General features: G+C 62.0%; 5 protein-coding genes across 5 annotated transcripts; 4 read left to right on the top strand and 1 right to left on the bottom strand.

The window, feature by feature from the left end:
- Positions 1-106: 106 nt before the first annotated feature.
- On the top strand, positions 107-1,943 carry THITE_52820 (uncharacterized protein; the record flags this gene model as incomplete). Its single annotated transcript, XM_003654721.1, has 6 exons — positions 107-381; positions 443-551; positions 615-945; positions 1,081-1,278; positions 1,423-1,505; positions 1,611-1,943. 6 exons carry the CDS (start codon positions 107-109, stop codon positions 1,941-1,943), a joined length of 1,329 nt encoding a protein of 442 aa, XP_003654769.1.
- An 87-nt stretch (positions 1,944-2,030) lies between these two features.
- On the bottom strand, positions 2,031-5,763 carry THITE_2117968 (uncharacterized protein). Its single transcript, XM_003654720.1, has 8 exons — positions 5,393-5,763; positions 5,169-5,336; positions 4,769-5,101; positions 4,587-4,713; positions 4,423-4,464; positions 4,274-4,358; positions 4,179-4,224; positions 2,031-4,121 (listed from the first exon to the last, which is right to left on the bottom strand). Exons 1-8 carry the CDS (start codon positions 5,487-5,489, stop codon positions 2,119-2,121), a joined length of 2,901 nt encoding a protein of 966 aa, XP_003654768.1. The 5' UTR covers positions 5,490-5,763; the 3' UTR covers positions 2,031-2,118.
- A 146-nt stretch (positions 5,764-5,909) lies between these two features.
- Positions 5,910-7,763, top strand: THITE_2117966 (uncharacterized protein). The gene is made up of 2 exons (XM_003654719.1): positions 5,910-6,064; positions 6,157-7,763. The coding sequence occupies exons 1-2, from the start codon at positions 5,975-5,977 to the stop codon at positions 7,321-7,323; spliced, it is 1,257 nt and encodes a 418-aa protein (XP_003654767.1). The 5' UTR covers positions 5,910-5,974; the 3' UTR covers positions 7,324-7,763.
- Positions 7,764-10,590: 2,827 nt separating this feature from the next.
- THITE_2117964 (uncharacterized protein) lies at positions 10,591-11,347 on the top strand. The gene has a single exon (XM_003654718.1). The coding sequence runs from the start codon at positions 10,875-10,877 to the stop codon at positions 11,076-11,078; it is 204 nt and encodes a 67-aa protein (XP_003654766.1). The 5' UTR covers positions 10,591-10,874; the 3' UTR covers positions 11,079-11,347.
- Positions 11,348-12,077: 730 nt separating this feature from the next.
- Positions 12,078-15,848, top strand: THITE_2067650 (uncharacterized protein; the record flags this gene model as incomplete). The annotated part of the gene is made up of 2 exons (XM_003654717.1): positions 12,078-12,902; positions 13,047-15,848. The coding sequence occupies 2 exons, from the start codon at positions 12,078-12,080 to the stop codon at positions 15,567-15,569; spliced, it is 3,348 nt and encodes a 1,115-aa protein (XP_003654765.1). The 3' UTR covers positions 15,570-15,848.
- Between the last annotated feature and the right edge of the window lie 63 nt (positions 15,849-15,911).

The raw sequence follows: 15,911 nt of genomic DNA, 5'->3' as shown, positions 1-15,911 counted from the left end.
GCGACGTCCCGCGTCGAGCTCTGTTTTATCATCCTCAACCTGTAATATTGGGTAGCGTGAAAGCTGCCGCTCAAATTCAGCCAGAACAAGTCGACCGGCCAACGTCATGAGCGGAACATCGTTTCTTCGTCGCGTGTCGTTACACAGACTGCGCAAGTCGCTTTCGAGTCCTCGGGCAGAGGGGCCCCAGCCGGCAGCGGATGAGACACCAAGCCAGGAGCCTCCCCTAATACCAGAGACCCAGACCGTCCTCTTGTTGCACGGCGCACGGCAGCCCTACGAGCTGACGGACAGTCACCCGGTCCCGGAACTGCACCATGACGGTGAGCTGCTGGTCCGGACCCAGGTCATTGGGCTCAACCCGATCGACTGGAAAGCGCCGTGAGTGTCCCCTCAGCATCCCCTGCACGAGCAGGTCGCAGTGGACTTACACAGCCCAAAGAGACTTCAATTTCGGCATCCCAGAACTACCCTACATCGCGGGCCGCGAGCTGGCCGGCGAAGTAGTCCGCAAGCCAAGCCGATCATCGCGCCTCCAGGTGGGCGACAGAGTACGCCACCTTTATTCTTCCCCTTCCCCTCATTCAGTCCTAACCAACTAACGCTGGGCCTAGGTGCTCGTGATCTCGACAGACTACCGCGACCTGCGCAAAGCGGCCTACCAGCAGTATGTCGTGGCGCCCGACTACAACACGGTGCGGCTGCCGCCGACGCTGTCGTTCGAGGCGGGCGCGACGCTCGGCGTAGCCTTCGTCGCCGCCGCGCTCGCCCTCGGCGTGTGCATGGGCGTCGACTTCTCGGGCGTGCTCGACGGGCCTGACCTCTACGCGCTCGTCCGGCAGATCCCGCCCGACACGCTTGCCGCCGACATCCGCGCCGAGTGCCTCGACAGCATCCGCGCCGACGAGCGCGCCCAGCCAGGCGACTGGCTTGCCGTGTGGGGTGGTAAGACACCCCCTGCTTTCTCTGCTCCCCTCCTTACTCAACATTCCCACTACCACTCCTCCTTTCCCATCCACCCCCAAAGCCTACCCCCCCAAGGCAGAGAAGAGAGCACTAACCCTCCAACCCGCGCGCAAGCCTCCTCAACCTCGGCAAACCTCGCCCTGCAACTCGCGGCCCTCGCCGGCCTGCGCACCCTCGCCGTCGCCGACACGGCCAAGCACGGCCTCACGCTCGCCGCCAACCTGCCCGCGCGCCTGCGCCCGCGCCTGCTGGTCGACAGCCACGAGCCGCGGCGGGCGGTGGCCGTGCTGCGGGCTAACACGTCCAATAACAGTAACAGGTCTACCGCTTCTTCTTCCTCTTCTTCCTATTCATCATCATCTTCTTCTTCGTCTTCTTCTCGCGCGGCGGGAACGACGACGACGACGGCGGCAGCGGCGGGGGATGCGGATGCGGATGTGAAGCGCCCGGCCGGAGAAAAGCAGCTGCGGTTCGGGCTGGACACGCGCGGCGCCGAGTCGGCGGGGTGGTTGGCGCGGGCGCTGTCGCCTGGAGTGGCTGTCGTCTCAGCAGAGAAGGGGGATGGCGGGGAGGCGGAGGGGAAAGCATGGGATGGAGGCGTTGGGGATGGCGTTGATGGCGTTGATGGTGATGGCGATGGTAAGGGAGGTGCGCCGCCGCCGTCGCCACCGGCCACGCCGCGGTCGTCGGCGCTGCTGTCGGCGCACCTGGTCGGGCTGACGGGCCTGCCGAAGCCGGGCGCGGGCGCGGTGCCCGAGGGCGTTGTTTGCCATACCGTGCCGATCAAGCTGTTCCACGAGGTGCCGGCGGTCGGGGAGGCGCTGGTCGCGTGGCTGGAGCGGCTGCTGGCCCGGGGCCTGGTGACGCCGCCGCCGATCATCGATGTGGAGCAGGGGCTGGGGAGCGTCAATCGGGGGCTGGATCGGATGCGGAAGGGGGAGATCAGCGGGGGGAAGCTGGTTGTGAGGGTTGACTGACGCGAAGGGCTCTGAAGGATGGAAAGGAGCACTGGGGCGGTGGCGGCATCTTGGAAGAACATCATGAAATGTTTCTTGATTTGGTTGGTTTTGTTTACATGAGCAGCAAGGAAAAACGACACCGTCCCAGCGAGAATCTTACAGTGCATAGCCAACCCCGCGACACACCCATCATCTAAAAGTTGAAATACCTCGGCTCGTCAAACACATGGTACCGATGCCCCCGGACGCCCTCCCCCCTGAACATGGCCGGGAACCGCCAGCCCTCGGGCACCTCGTGCTCGGGCACGCGCTTGTCGCGCAGGGCCTTGGGCGCCGTCCACACTGACACGCTGTCCGCCTCGGTCGCGGGCACCACGAATTTGGCGACCTGCAGCTCGGTGTCGGTGATGGTGCTCCTGCTCACGCGGGCGTAGCCCGTGCGGCGCAGGCCCTTGAACAGGATGTACTCGCACCAGCGGTCGTCGTCGGTCTCGTCGACGTCGTGCATGCCGCTCCGCTCCGACACGTACGTGTTGTAGTTGCCCTGGAGCGGCTTCGTCACCAGGTACGAGAGCAGGATGCTCGGCCGGTTGGAGCTTCCCATCAGGTTGGACAGGTACTCGGACTGCAGACGGCGGTCCTCGGGGTCCTCTTCCTGGCCCGAGTGGAAGACGAACACGTCGACGGCGGTGCCGTAGACGTCGAGCGTGGCGTGGATGGCGGGCGCGAGCTCGCCGACGGGGCTGGGCAGCAGGTGATGGGTCGAGTTGAGGATGGGGAACTTGGAGAGCAGCGCGGCGCCCCACGTGTGCTTGTTGGGGCCCGGCCCGTAGTCGACGTACATGCCGAGGTCCTCGGCGAGGAACTGGGTCGTGTCGCGGTTGCCCATGATGATACGCTGCAGGTCCGACTCGAGCAGGCCGACCACGTCGAGTTCCAGCTCCTTGATCAGGTCACGCATGCGGTGCTCGGACGACCACATGTCGTTGTCGAGCGAGAAGTGGATGGTCCAGATACCGGCCGTCAGGAGCCGGTCGTCGGCATGGTAGGGTTTGTAGTCGTTGGTGGGGAATCGCAGGAAGTTGGCCGAGAGGAAGAGCACGTTGAGGAGGCCGAGCGCGCCTAGGTGGTATTTCCGGTGGCCCGTGGCGGCGGGACGGCGGCGGTCCGACGTCTTGCGGCCTGACTTGGCTCGCTGGGAGATGAGGTCAAAGACGCCGGCGCCGATTAGCAGCATCATGGTGATCATGATCCAGTCCGTGTGTTCTCGGACGAGCGGGCCGCCGGGCACGAAAGCGTAGGCCACAACCCAGACGTGGAAGAGAACTAGGAAGTTGTAGATGAAGAAGCCGAGACCGAAGGTTATGGCAGGGTTCTTCTGGGACGCGCTGCCGATGAGTGGGACAGAGATGGCCATCAGGTAGGCCGCGATGGTCAAGGCACCGTAGTAGCCGAGCCAGCGCTGGTAGAGGGTGAGCAGCGCGGCACCCACGCACCCAACGCCATAGGCAGTCCAGGTGGTAACAAGAGCCGGCCTGGAGACGCCAGTAACAAGGCCGGCGGTCATGGCTGCAATGGTGTACCAAGCATGCACGTTCGAAACTGGCCCCCGAATCGGGTAGCCGTCCCAAACCCAGAGGATCATGGTGCTCGTGTCAGAGAGCAGCGAGTGCAGACCGAAGAACAGGCCACCGATACCGAAGGCAGAGAGCAGCGCTGATCCGCCCTTGTTCTCAACCGGGTTGCCACCCTGCAGGGGCGCACGACGGGTAAACCTGAAGGCCGCGAGAATGGCAAGAACCAGCCCTGTGCCGTTCCAGCCACCGTTCGCGGCGTGCATGATAGGCCAGATCGGGTTGTTGGTGTGCCAGGCGAACTTGGCGACCGAGGACATGAGCAAGCCGATGGTCCAGGCAAGAATGCGGGCCTCCAGCCTGGCGGGCTGCACCGAGTCCGAGTACAAGGTGGCCGCCCATCCGAGACAACTCATCCAGACGCCGAAGCCGACCGTGAACAGGCGGCGCACGGGGTGCTGGACCAGGTACGCCAGCAGGCCGGCGAGCGAGAGAAGGTGGGTGACGCGCTGATTCTTGAGCACCAGAAAGCGCAAGGGCCGGATGGCGAGAAGAGCGGGCGAAATGGTCGACATGACGAGCGCTTCATAGCCGGAAATGCCCATGTGCCACAGAGGGAAGTCTGCAGGAACAATTAGCCCGGATTGTGCTGGACGATGGAGGAGGGAACAGCACTTACACCAAATGACGACGCCCAAGCTCGTCAAGATAGACCAGAACACGAACTAGACTGCATTAGCCGGGCCATGTCTGTTCTGCCGTCGAGGCACTTACCCCATGGTACACATCGGCAGCGATATCCAGAGCCTCGCCCAGGCGGAAGCCAGCAGAGAAGACACCGGCGGTCGCCTTCTCCTTCCTGCGTGAGAACGCATTAGCCATGAACCACTTGACAGAAGCCTGAGAACCAACGGGCCACTTACTCCTTTTCGAGGACGGCGGTGGGCACAGAGGACGTGTTGACACTATTGAAGGCAGCTTTAGGACATGACTTCGTTGTCTCATTCAGGAGCATTGCGTGTATGTACAAGCCCTGGCCCTCAGTGTGCGAGGGTCTAGGGGCTATAGCGGAAGCCATCGGACATACCCCTTGCTTGCGCCCTTGACATCCCTGACAATCACCTCAAACGTGTCAAAGTCCAGAGCCGTCACGGCGTCGAAGCCGACGTCGAGGAGGATCAAGGCCCATTCGAAGAAGGCGTAGATCGTGTACGCTGGACACAACGTTAGCGTTGTGTAACCCCTGCACTGGATCAGTGACGGACCTACCTCCGGGGATCCTGTGCACCTTGTGCTGGATGAAGAAGTAGACCAGGGGCACAAGCGTGCCGAAGAAAGTGCCCGCCAAGTATTTCCTATACTTAATAGCCTTGGCGTTCGGCGGGCTCAGCGCGATGCAGCCGGCCGTCCACGGGATCGTGAAGACGATGTACGAGATCATCAGGATATCGTGCCAGTCATGATCGTCGGTCGAAGTGATGTACGTCCAGCCGCCACATGTTAGCGTCCGGATGACGCCCGAGATGGCGATCGCTTTGGGGAGGGTGTGGCCGGGCTTCGCGGTGAGTAGGTACCATAGCCCGACGAGTGCGAATCTCGGCCCTTGTGCGCGTGAGCGGATGCCGGAGGCGAAGCAGTGAATTGAACAGGGGGTCGGCGCAGAGCGTACCGGAGGTGATGGCTATGAAGATCATGAAAATGGACCGCTCGGGGTAGCGGTCGCCAATGGTAGCCGAGACGGACGGGAACCATTCCTGTGGGTAGCCGTACCACTCGTTCTGCACGATCTTGTGGTAGTGGAGCGCGGAGCCGATGATGAGGGCGCTGAGGAAAGCGACTGCGACAGTCAGAATACCGGTGCGAGGGCTGGCGCAGGGCGCTGGAGTCACGCACGATACGCAACGACAGTGTGCGACCAGCTGACCCATTGGCCGCCGAAGGACAGCACAACGCCGCCGTCCCTGTCCTTGTCCTTGTAGCGGGATACCATCGTGTCGCGGGGCTTCGCGGGGAGGACCAGTTACGCCGAGGGCAGTGTCAAGGTAGAAGGAAGGCGGTGATTACGCGCAATGCAGCATGTCAATCTGCCAAAGCGCCCAAAAATAGGAGGAAAAAGAACGAATCGAAGCGAAACTGGCAGCAAAGAGTGTCAAGAAAGAGGCGATGCCGTGAATGTCCGGTCCGGCAACCCCAGGACAACAATGGTGATAGGGAGACCTCGGCGCTCGATCAAGGGCGAGCTGATCTGATCCACAGAAAAGCCCCGAGCCCCTGTCCGAAGCAGCCGTTGGAGCCAGGGGCGGAAGGGGCGCCAACTGCCCATAGTTGGATCCCGGGCGGTGAGCAGCGGCGGTAAGCTGCCGCCCCACTAAAAAGTCCCGGTCCAGCACTGCTCAACCAAAAGCCAACTGCAACTTGGATCAGTTTCTGGTCTGCTGCAAAGCATCCCATTCCCGCCATCGACCTCAGCACAAAATGGCTGGCGTCTCCGACAAGGCGCGCTTCTACCTGGAGCGTGCAGCTCCCGAACTACGCGAATTCGAGGAAAAGGGGATCTTCTCGAAAGTCAGTCCCTCCGACTTCTTCCCTTTCTCTTCTCCCCCTTCTCCTCAATTCATCCCCTCTCCCGCCGCTAACCCCGCATCTTCCCTCTACAGGACGAGATTCGCACGCTAGTAGCCAAGCGGTCCGACTTCGAGCACCTAATCCTGGCGCCGGGGACCAAGCCGGACGACTTCCTGGCCTACGTGGCCTGGGAGCGCTCGCTAGACCGGCTGCGGGCCAAGCGCTGCCGGCGCCTCAACCTTCCCCCGCGCGCCTCCGCCTCGTCCTCGCGCGCGAGCCAGGCCCGCACCTTTGGCATCTTCGAGCGCGCCGTGCTCAAGCACCCGGGCTCGCTGCCGCTGTGGCGCGCGTACCTGGACTTCGCGGCGGAGGCGCGCGCGTCCAAGCGCTGGCGCCGCGTCGCCGCCCGCGCGCTGCGCCTGCACCCGGCCGACGCGGGCCTGTGGGCGCTGGCCGGCCGCCGCGCGGCGCGCGCCGGCGACATGCAGCGCGCCCGCGCCCACTTCCTGCGCGGCTGCCGTTTCTGCAACCGCGAGCCGACGCTGTGGGTCGAGTACGCGCGGTGCGAGATGGAGTGGCTCGCCCGCGTGGAGGCGAGGAAGAGGGGGGAGAGCGGCGGGAAGGGGGTCAGCGCTCTGGAGGCCATCAAGGCGACCGAGGCGGTGCAGGAGGGGGATGTGATTCGGTTTGATGACGGGGAGGGTGAGGGGGAGGGGGAGAGCGGGGACGAGGACGAGCTGATGCTGCCGGATCCGGATGCGGAAGGGCCGGGGGTCAAGGCGAAGCCAAAGGTGTTTGACGAGGAGACGGCGCGGAAGATGGAGCAGAGCCCTGCGCTGAGCGGCGCCATACCGATGGCGATTTTTGACGTTGCGAGGAAGCAGCCCTTCTTCGGGCCAGCAGCGGCGGAGGCGTTCTTCGATGTGTTTGCGGGGTTCGGCAACCTCTCGTCGCAGGAGAAGATCGTGAAACACGTGCTCGAGGCGATGGAGGAGCTGTTCCCGAACCACCCCTGCACATGCAGCTGCCAGATCCGGCAGCCGTTGATCGGGGTCGGCGTGCTCACCGCGGCGTTCCCCAAGGCGCTGCGAGAATCCCTGGCGCGACTGAAGGATGCACTGGAGAGGACAGAGGACAGGAAAGCGCTCGCGGAGAAAATGGCCGCATGCGTCGGGGCCATCCTGGCCACGGAAGGCCTGGATCCAGCTATCAAAACGGTGTTGGAGCATACGAAGCGGTCGTTAGAGTCTCCGAGTTGAGGTCTGGAAGGGAACCCGGGCGGGGAACGGAGGCGGCGGGTTATTTGGTGACTCTAATATTACAATATCCACACGATGCCCTACCTGCACCTGCCTTGACCATATCGCTGCAACAAGCTCATTTACTGGGCCGCCTTCTTCTCGGCCAACCCCATCAGGAACTCCCACTCGGCCGCGCTCACTTTGCTGACGCTCAGTCGGGACTGCTTGAGCATCTGCATGTTCTCCAGCGGCTGGCCGGGCTGGCCCAGCTCCCGCAACTCCTTGAGCCCGATAGGAACGGCGAACTTGCTGCGGAACTCGACGTGCACGACGCTCCACTTGGGGTCCGAAGGCTTAGAGCTTGGGTCATAATACGGGGCCTTGGGGTCGTGGGCGGATACTGCCGTCTTGTTAGTTATCTGTCTGTTTGCTCTTGCGATACCCGGAGGCGGCAGGCCAAGGGCTCACAGTCGGGAGAGTGCTCCTGAACGATTTCCATGGTCCCCACGATGCCGGGCTCCTTGCAGTTGGAGTGGTAGAAGAATGCCAGGTCGCCCTTCTTCATGGCCCGGAGGTTGTTGCGGGCTGCGTAGGCGCGGATCCCTGGCGAGGGTGTGTCAGTGCCGTTTTTTGTTGCATGACTTGGCTCGCGTCGGACGGACTCACCGTCCCACGGCTCCGGCTCTGTCCTGGCCGCCAGGTCATCGATTGAGAACTTGACATCGACGCCATTTTCGATTCGCGATTCAGGCTCGGCTTTCATGAGCCAGTAGGTCTTTTCCCCGTCGGCGCCGACGGTTCTATTGGTGGTTGAGGGTGCAATTCCATCCTTGGCGCCGGACTGGGTACCGCTCTTGGCCTTTGCCGCTGCAGCGGCGGTCGGTTTCGCCGTCTGCTTGCTCGAGAGAGCTCCCTCCGCCGCGTGCTCCGGCGCGACCTCGGGCTGCTCCTGTGTAGCCTGTCAGAGTTGCGGTCGGGGGCTTGAGGGACCGAGCCGGGGCAAGGCCAGGAAGTACGGCGGGAGCAAAGAGAAGGGAGGAGTTCCGTCGGGCGGGGCCCGCCCTCGTGGCCACATGCCGTGAGGTGGGGTTTAGATACCTTCCTCGCGTTCTTTTTGGCGCCGCGAGCCGGCTTTGTAGTTGTTGAAGCTGTCAGTGCCTCGCCGTTATCTGGTTTCTGGAGTCGCACGGAGCGCCTGCGGGCTGGCTCGGCAGCAGGCTCCTCGTCCGGCGCCACCTTCCTCTTCGGCATGATGCCTGCAATTCACAATAACTAGGTATTCGAAACGTTTTCACACACGGCAGGCAAGGGAAGGCAGTCAGCAGGGATGAAGGTGAGGCATCGGCAGATCATCATGGTTCCGTTCCTGGTTCCCTCGAATTTTGGAGGCGGACTTGAGAAAAAGCACAGTGCGGATGGCCCGCCCTCGTGAAGCTCACGACCCCTGTTGCTCATCAAGAGTCACATCTGGTGCTTCGGGAAAGAAGGCGGTGGTCTCTGTATTTCATTTCGGTCTACGGCAGCCCGCTCTGAGCACTATTGGACATGCTCTCTAGCTCGTCGTGCTCCCAATTTTGGTGTGCATATTCTAGCATGCTCGACCGGCAGGTTGATTCGGGTGGATGGTTTCCGCTGCTTTGGCGTGCCCAAGCACAGCGGCGAATGCCGGATTTGGCACTTCCACGGCTGGGGTCCTGCGGGAGAGTCGGCGCCACGGACGAGCAGGGAATCACGTCAAGATCCGTGAGTGCTCCTTCGTTACATACCAGACCAGGTATTCAGACCTGTGAGAATTATCTCGCCCCTGTTCGAGTCCCGAGCCTGTAGATCGAAGCCGTCAGTGGCAATTCGAGGGATGCTCCACTTGCTGGGAACGCCAGCCATTGCTGGCGGCGACGAGCAGGGATCGCTTGGGAGATGACCACCGCCGCTCGAAGTCTGGGTCGCGTTTCGGGAAGAGCCTATCGGCGATGCAGGCTGCAATCTATCACAGTAGGTAAGCAGCTACTTATCTACGAGCCCAACTGCTGCGCAAGGTCGCAACGTCTGACTGAGAACCGCAGTAGAGCAGTCCAGTCACCTCGGACGGGGTAAGCTATTCCGGCCCAGCCGTGAGGGGAAAGAGGACGAATTTCCGTAGCACATCGCGGCCGAGCGGCGAGCTCGAAGGCTTAGTTACGTCCTCAAACCCATGTTCATCTCTCGCCCGAGAAGAGCGTTTTGGTGACACGCGGGAGCTTGGCCGTTTTCACTGTCCGGGATGTGCGTGCCGTCATGTAACATGATGGATGGGGACAAGGGCGCCTCCCGAATCGCGCCTGGGCTGGCAGTTATCGCGCGGATGTGGTCGAGACCCGGGAATCCGAGCAGCGAGTGACTTCCCAGAAACGCCCGAATAATCTCTGTGCTGCGCCTCGAAGCTTACAACGCCCAGCTGTTTTCGCAACTTGTCGAGCCGTTTCCACCGAGTCGCATGGGCAAGTTTGTGTGCAAGCCCGCTGGGCTTGGTGGCCCGCCGATGTGACGAATTGTAGGCGATAACTTAATGGGGTGGTGCTGTGGCCGGAGAAGTTTTAGTGCCCGGCTGTAAAAGGTACATGTACATTGAGTCGTCAGCGCCTCCTTTTAAGGGCCCAACTGCCCCCCTCGCCCTTCGTTTCCTCCGTTTTTTCTCGTTTTCCGACCTCATTCCGCACGCATTTCTTCCATTTCTATCTTGTTTCGTTTGGATTTTCGACGTTGTGGCCCCTGCAGGCGGATTCCGACCACGACCGCTGCCATCGGGCAAGTCACTCCCAGGCTGCTTTCCCCGTGACCGTCTCAGCGGTGTTAGTGAAATGGGAGAACGGGCAACCGGCACTGAACTCGAAGCAGCGACACAGCGATGACAGGAGCCTGGAGAAGGAAGGGCCGGTAATCCACGCTGGAAGAGGACGGTTTTTGCGGCCGAGCCGACAAAGACGCAATCTGCAGCAGTTTTGCACGCTGGGAGCGACGGCATTTGGGGTTCCACGTTATTGGCGGCGCCCGGGCCGCTGGGCTCGCCTGTGGGTGATGGCCGGGATGGCCGCCGCGACTCGGCAAGCCCTGTGGAAGCCCCAGGAATGCCAGCATCCACCCGCTGGCCAGACTCTCAAAATATGATACCTCGAAGGTTCGCGTTGGCATAATCGGAGGCAAGCATCGAACACGCCCAGCGATGAATCCCCAAAAGGGTGGACACAATCTCCACCTCATGCGGTGACGCGGTGGCTTAAGCGTTATCCCGTGGCGGGGCCGCTGGCCTCGACTCCAGCGGTCAACGCCCCGATACCTCGAATCGCCAAACCCTTGGAAACCCTTGGGAACGCCTTCCCACCAACTGATCCATCAAATTTGGTCCCTGATGAAAGCGACGGACAGGGGCCAAGCTGCTCTTCACCTCCCGCCTGCCTCGGGTTCACGGTGTATGGGCGGGGGCCTGATGGTTCGACATCCCACGGGCCGTGACTGCGGCGAACTTCGGAGCCACTCGAAATCTGCGAGCGACCAGTCCCAAGGCTAACGTCTTTGGCCCGGAGCGCACCGGCATGGCTGCCTTGTCAGTTTCGCTTGGCCAGAAACGTTCACCAAGCACCTCGGCTTGCATCAAAAAGGAGGACTGGAAGCAGGCCTCGACATCCCAGGCCAGCCGACTCCAGGCTCTCGCTCCTGCACCGACACATTGCCGGTCTCCCAAACTTCCATCAGCAGGCGATGGGAGGAGTGCTCCCTTGGGTCACTGTGCCCTGTAAGATCACGCGCCTGCCCATTCTCCATTGAGCGAAGAATGGGAGGCAAGGAGGATCAGATCAAGTGGACAGGGGTGACACTGTTTCGCGCTTCCGATTCGACAGACCTGTGATTATGGACCCACCGCGCTAGGCCGCTTGCGGATACCTGGCTTGGGCCCGGCTGAAAGGACCAGATCGCTCTCGGCGGTGTCGCAGCACTCTCTGACAACTTGTGCCCAGCCAGCGGAATCCGACAAGCAACGCGCAGGTCGGCACAGAGGTAAGACCTGTCCTTCGCTCGTCCGGTCTCCCACCCCCATCCACCCCGGTCTGTCGCTTGGATTCGCCGACACTCTCGGTCTCGTGCCCAGCTCGATGCCATCGGGAGTGCGCGGCCACTGATTGTCGGCTGAACACTGGCGTCGCCGGGAAGCTGCCTGCGAAAATTTCTCGCGGCTCGCTCCACGCACCCGGCCTCGCATATCCCCGTCGGGGCGTCTGATTGTACGTTGTCTGGAAAACCCCCCATCCAGCCCTGACCGCCTCCACTCCCCCGTTCCGGCTCTTGCGGCCGGCCGGTGTGCGCTGGCCCGTCGCTGTCTCTGGTCCTCCGGATCGGTGTCGGTGCCGGCTTCCCGTCGCACTTGCGCGCCCGCCCCGTTTTCCTTCCTTGGGGGCGCTTCCGGGCCACCTGGGCACCCCTGGTGGTTCTTGCTGCTCGCTCTGCGGGTGGAGCCACAACCCCCCGTCCGCAGCGCTGGCCACCGCCCCCCCAGCCCACAGAAACCCGTCTCTGCCCCGTTAACACTGCAAACTGCCTGCGCTCCCACCCCAACACAACCGCGACGCGACTTGCTCCATCGCGACAAGCCACAGCCGCGCCTCTACCCATCTTCATTTCATCGCTTCTCTGATTGATGGCCCTTGGCCCCCACGAATTTCGTGGTCGCTGACCGCGCTGCAAGGAATTCACCTGATGGGCGCGACCGCTGCCATTGCCGCCCTCACCCTTCGACCGAGATGAGCTCCTGGATCAACGAGGCCGCCGTCCCCAATCACAATGGCAACGGCTTCCCCCACATCAACGACCCCTCCGCAATCGCCGGCGCCATGATGGATCCCTCCTCCTACATGGGCAGTCCTGCCCAATTCAACGCGCAGTTCGCGAATCCCCAGCAGATGGTCATGCCCAACGGTCCCATGCGCAATGCGTCGCCTTCGTTTCCCAACCCGATGTACCAGACCAATTCCGTCATTCCTTCTAAGCGACCTAGACCGAGGGAGGATGGCATGAACCAGTCACCGCGTCCGGCGCCGGGCATGCTCCCGACCTCGCGCGCCGAAACGCCGCAGCAATCGGGCTTCCCCGGCTTCCCGCAGCCGGGCATGTCGCAACAACAACCCTCCGGCCAGCCTTCGCCGTATCCACACCTTCAACCAAACGGCTCGTCGAACGCGACGCCGTCACCCATCATGGCGAACCAAATGCGTCCGGGCAGCGTTCCACAGCGCGTCGCATCGACGTCTCCGCACCCTTTCTCCCCCGCCGCGCCACAGTTCCCGCAAACGTCTCCAATAACCTCCGACCATGGCGGCACGCCACAACCGTTCATGCAGCAGAACGCTTTCCCACAAAACTTCAATCCTCAGTTCGCGGCGTCGGCCGCTCAGTCCCCCGCACGGCCACCCCCGACCCCGAGCTCAATGCCTGGCCAGATGATGTCCCAACAGATGGCGCAGATGCCAGGGCAGATGGGGCAAATACCTCCGCAGTTACAGCAGATGGCTGGCCAGATGCCTGGACAACTGCCCGGACAGATGGCGGGTCAAATGCCTGGCCAGATGGTGGGACAGCTGATGCCAGGACAAATGGCAGGCCAGATGCCGGGGCAGTTACCGGGACAACTGCAAGGGCAGATACCCGGGCAGATGGCCGGACAGATGGGCGGACAGATGGGCGGACAGATGCCGGGCCAGATGCCCGGCCAGATGACGAACATGATGTTCCCGCCGCACATGGCGCAACAACCTCGGAATGCATTGGAGCAGCAGAAGCTTATCTACCAGATGCAGCTGCAGCAACAAGCGCAGCGGACAAGCTTGCAGATGCAGCAAATGGGCGCCCAGAACATGATGCAAGGGCAACCCAATCCCAACCAGGCTCAAGCGCAAGCGCAAGCGCAAGCGCAGGCTCAGGCACAAGCTCAGGCACAGGCGCAGGCGCAGGCGCAGGCCCGGAACATGATGGCCCCGAGGCCTGGCGTTCCCAACGGTCAGATGCCGCCGGGCGCGATGAGACCGCAGGCCGGAGGCCCTCAGCACGCCATGGCTCGGCTACCCTCTCCGGAACAGTTCATGAAGCACCTATCGGCGTTCATGAACTCGAAAGGCCTTCCCCTTGATCCGCATCCGGTCGTCGACGGCCGCCCGATCCCGCTCTACAACCTGTTCCAGGTCGTTTTCAACAAGCTCGCAGGATACCGCAATGCGACACAGTCGAATAGCTGGCTCCAAGTTGCGCAGATTATGGGCTTTGCGCCTCCCCAGATTCCCGCCGCTTCCCAACAACTCAAGGCCATCTACGAACGAAATCTGCTTAAATATGAAGAACTCTGGACCGCGCAGAAGATGCGCCTACAACAACAAGGAGCAATGGCGAACGCCCACAATCTACAGCAACAGGGCGCCCCGACAAAAGGGATGCCTGCAGGACAGATGATGCAACCAGGGCAGCAACCACAGATGCACGTAGGCCAGATGCAGTCCCCTGTCAAGCCGTCCGGGCCCCAGCAGTCCGGTGTCAATGGGTTCCCCTCTTCTCAGCCTCCCCCTGGCCAGCAGCCCATGCTCTCAGGTCCAGGACACACCCGCAATAGCTTGTCGAGAAGTGTCCAGCCCACGCCCACGGCGGAGGAGTTCCCTCTCCCTTCTCCTGCGCAGAGCAAGGCGGGAACGCTTTCCCTCCCCGGCTCTGCCCACCCCGAGAACCAGGGGATGGCTGACGACGCGACCAATTCGCTGAAGTTCCCAGCACCGTTCGCGACGAACCCGGACGAGTACATGCCTTGTTCCCGGGAGATTACGACATACGGCGGCCTCGACGTGGGCGCCCTCTGGAAGATCGGCGACGAGCTGCTGAGATCCAAGATCGATGTCCCCCTCCCGATCGATTTTGGAAACGTCGACATCCATGCGCTCACCAAGAGCATCCAGAGCGGCATACACGGCGAGGTCCGACTGGCCCTGGATACTCTGGCGTCCTTAACGTCGAGTGATTACTATTTCGTTAGCCCCACGCAGCCGGTCCCCATCCCCCAGATCGATCTCCGGCACTGCGATGAATTGGTGGAGGCCCTTATCGAGTGCGCCGAGGAGCAGCTCGACCTCTTGGTTGAGAATTCCGAGGAGGCGTCGAACGAAATCACCATCACCCCCTACGAGGAGGTCGTCCGCGCCTGCCGGATCGAAAGGCTTGCCCTACGTAAAGTACATGCCTTCGGTTCTCAGGCCTATGCGCTGGACCGCGCAGTGGACCGGCTCATTTGCATCACCACCGTCCTCCGAAACCTCTCCTGGCGGGAAGAGAACCATGCTAGTCTAGCGGACGAAACCGTTGTCCGCTTCCTCTGTGTCGTGATTAGGTATCTCGGCACTCGTGAGATGCTCCTCCGGACTCACGTCGACACGCTAGATCTGATGAAGGATCTGGTCACGCTCCTGTCGAACATTGCAAGCTCGGTGGAGATACCTGGCCGAGAGCAGGCGTTTTGCCTGCTGCAGTTCCTGCTCGCTTTCGCACCAACGCCAGGGCCAGCTTTGACAGACGGCACGCTCTTTTTCTCCCCCTACGATCCGGCTCTGCACCCATACCTTCCTCACGCTGTCGATTGCCTTGCTAAGTTGCTGGCGAGGGACGAACCGAACCGAACGTATTACGCGACCGTCTTCGCTGCCGATGCTGTGGTCAACTCATCGCTTCCATACGAGCTCCTTACTCGCTCATTCTGCCTCGCCGTATCTCCCATCCCGGACCACTTGCGGGATCACCGCGGCATGAACCTCCCGCCTTTGGTCGAGGCACGCAAGCCGCTCTTGATGCAAGGACTCCTCGCCGCCGACATTATGGCGGGATTAGCACCCGGCTTTGAAAGTGGCGTCACGCGCGCCTGGCTCGCCTCCGGCAACGGGTTCGCTCAAAACCTTTTCCAGCTGGGCCGGCAGCTCAGTGCCCAATTCGAAGGCCCGCCTGTCAGGACTGGCGGCGGCCAGCAGCGGGGGCAGCCTAAGCGGGATCCCGACCTCGTCTACATCATTTCGCTGGCCTTCAGCATCCTCAAGCGGCTGACCGAAAAGGCGCGCGACCCGAGCGACCCCACTGGAGCAGGTGGTATTCCGCCCGGCGTTCTTCCGGCCAAGGAAGGTGTGCTCAGCGCGCTGCAGATGCAGGCGCAGGAGTGGGCCAAGGAGGGCATCCTGGCGAACTTGGTGGAATATGCCCGAATGGGTGATTGACGGGACCTTGATGGTGAGGCGGATAGAGGAATTCTCCGTTGGCTTCTGGGCGTTGGGTAGCGAGCGCGTTGAGATTTTCGCATAGACTGTTGTCGGGTCCTGGGGCAATGGCGCGTTAAAGGTTGAGGAGCTGGAGGATGTTGCTGGTTTACCGCCTTGGCAGCGTGTATGTATCCGTTTGTGTGGTGGAAAATGATGGGTTGGATGACATAGAAGGAAGGGGGGTAGTGCCATGGCGTGCGTAGTACTATACTCAAACGGACGCTTGTTCATTGCTTGATGTTGCTGGCTGGTTGCTCTGCTTGTTTCAACCCTTGAAATGAATGCACAGGCGCCGTTGAA

This window comes from Thermothielavioides terrestris, chromosome 3, assembly GCF_000226115.1.
Source record: "Thermothielavioides terrestris NRRL 8126 chromosome 3, complete sequence".
Classification (NCBI taxonomy): domain Eukaryota; kingdom Fungi; phylum Ascomycota; class Sordariomycetes; order Sordariales; family Chaetomiaceae; genus Thermothielavioides; species Thermothielavioides terrestris.
The sequence above is the reverse complement of the archived record's forward strand: the minus strand, read 5'-3'. Positions and strand labels throughout refer to the sequence as shown.

Excerpts from the sequence above, each read along its gene's own strand:
- THITE_2117968 (XM_003654720.1), bottom strand. The coding sequence starts at position 5,489 with ATGGTATCCCGCTACAAGGACAAGGACAGGGACGGCGGCGTTGTGCTG. Across the intron at positions 4,359-4,422 it reads ACCGCCGTCCTCGAAAAGGA|GAAGGAGAAGGCGACCGCCG; the intron begins GTAAGTGGCCCG and ends GTTCTCACGCAG. Across the intron at positions 4,225-4,273 it reads CTGCCGATGTGTACCATGGG|TTCGTGTTCTGGTCTATCTT; the intron begins GTAAGTGCCTCG and ends AATGCAGTCTAG.
- THITE_2117966 (XM_003654719.1), top strand. The coding sequence starts at position 5,975 with ATGGCTGGCGTCTCCGACAAGGCGCGCTTCTACCTGGAGCGTGCAGCT. Across the intron at positions 6,065-6,156 it reads AAAAGGGGATCTTCTCGAAA|GACGAGATTCGCACGCTAGT; the intron begins GTCAGTCCCTCC and ends TTCCCTCTACAG.
- THITE_2117964 (XM_003654718.1), top strand. The coding sequence starts at position 10,875 with ATGGCTGCCTTGTCAGTTTCGCTTGGCCAGAAACGTTCACCAAGCACC.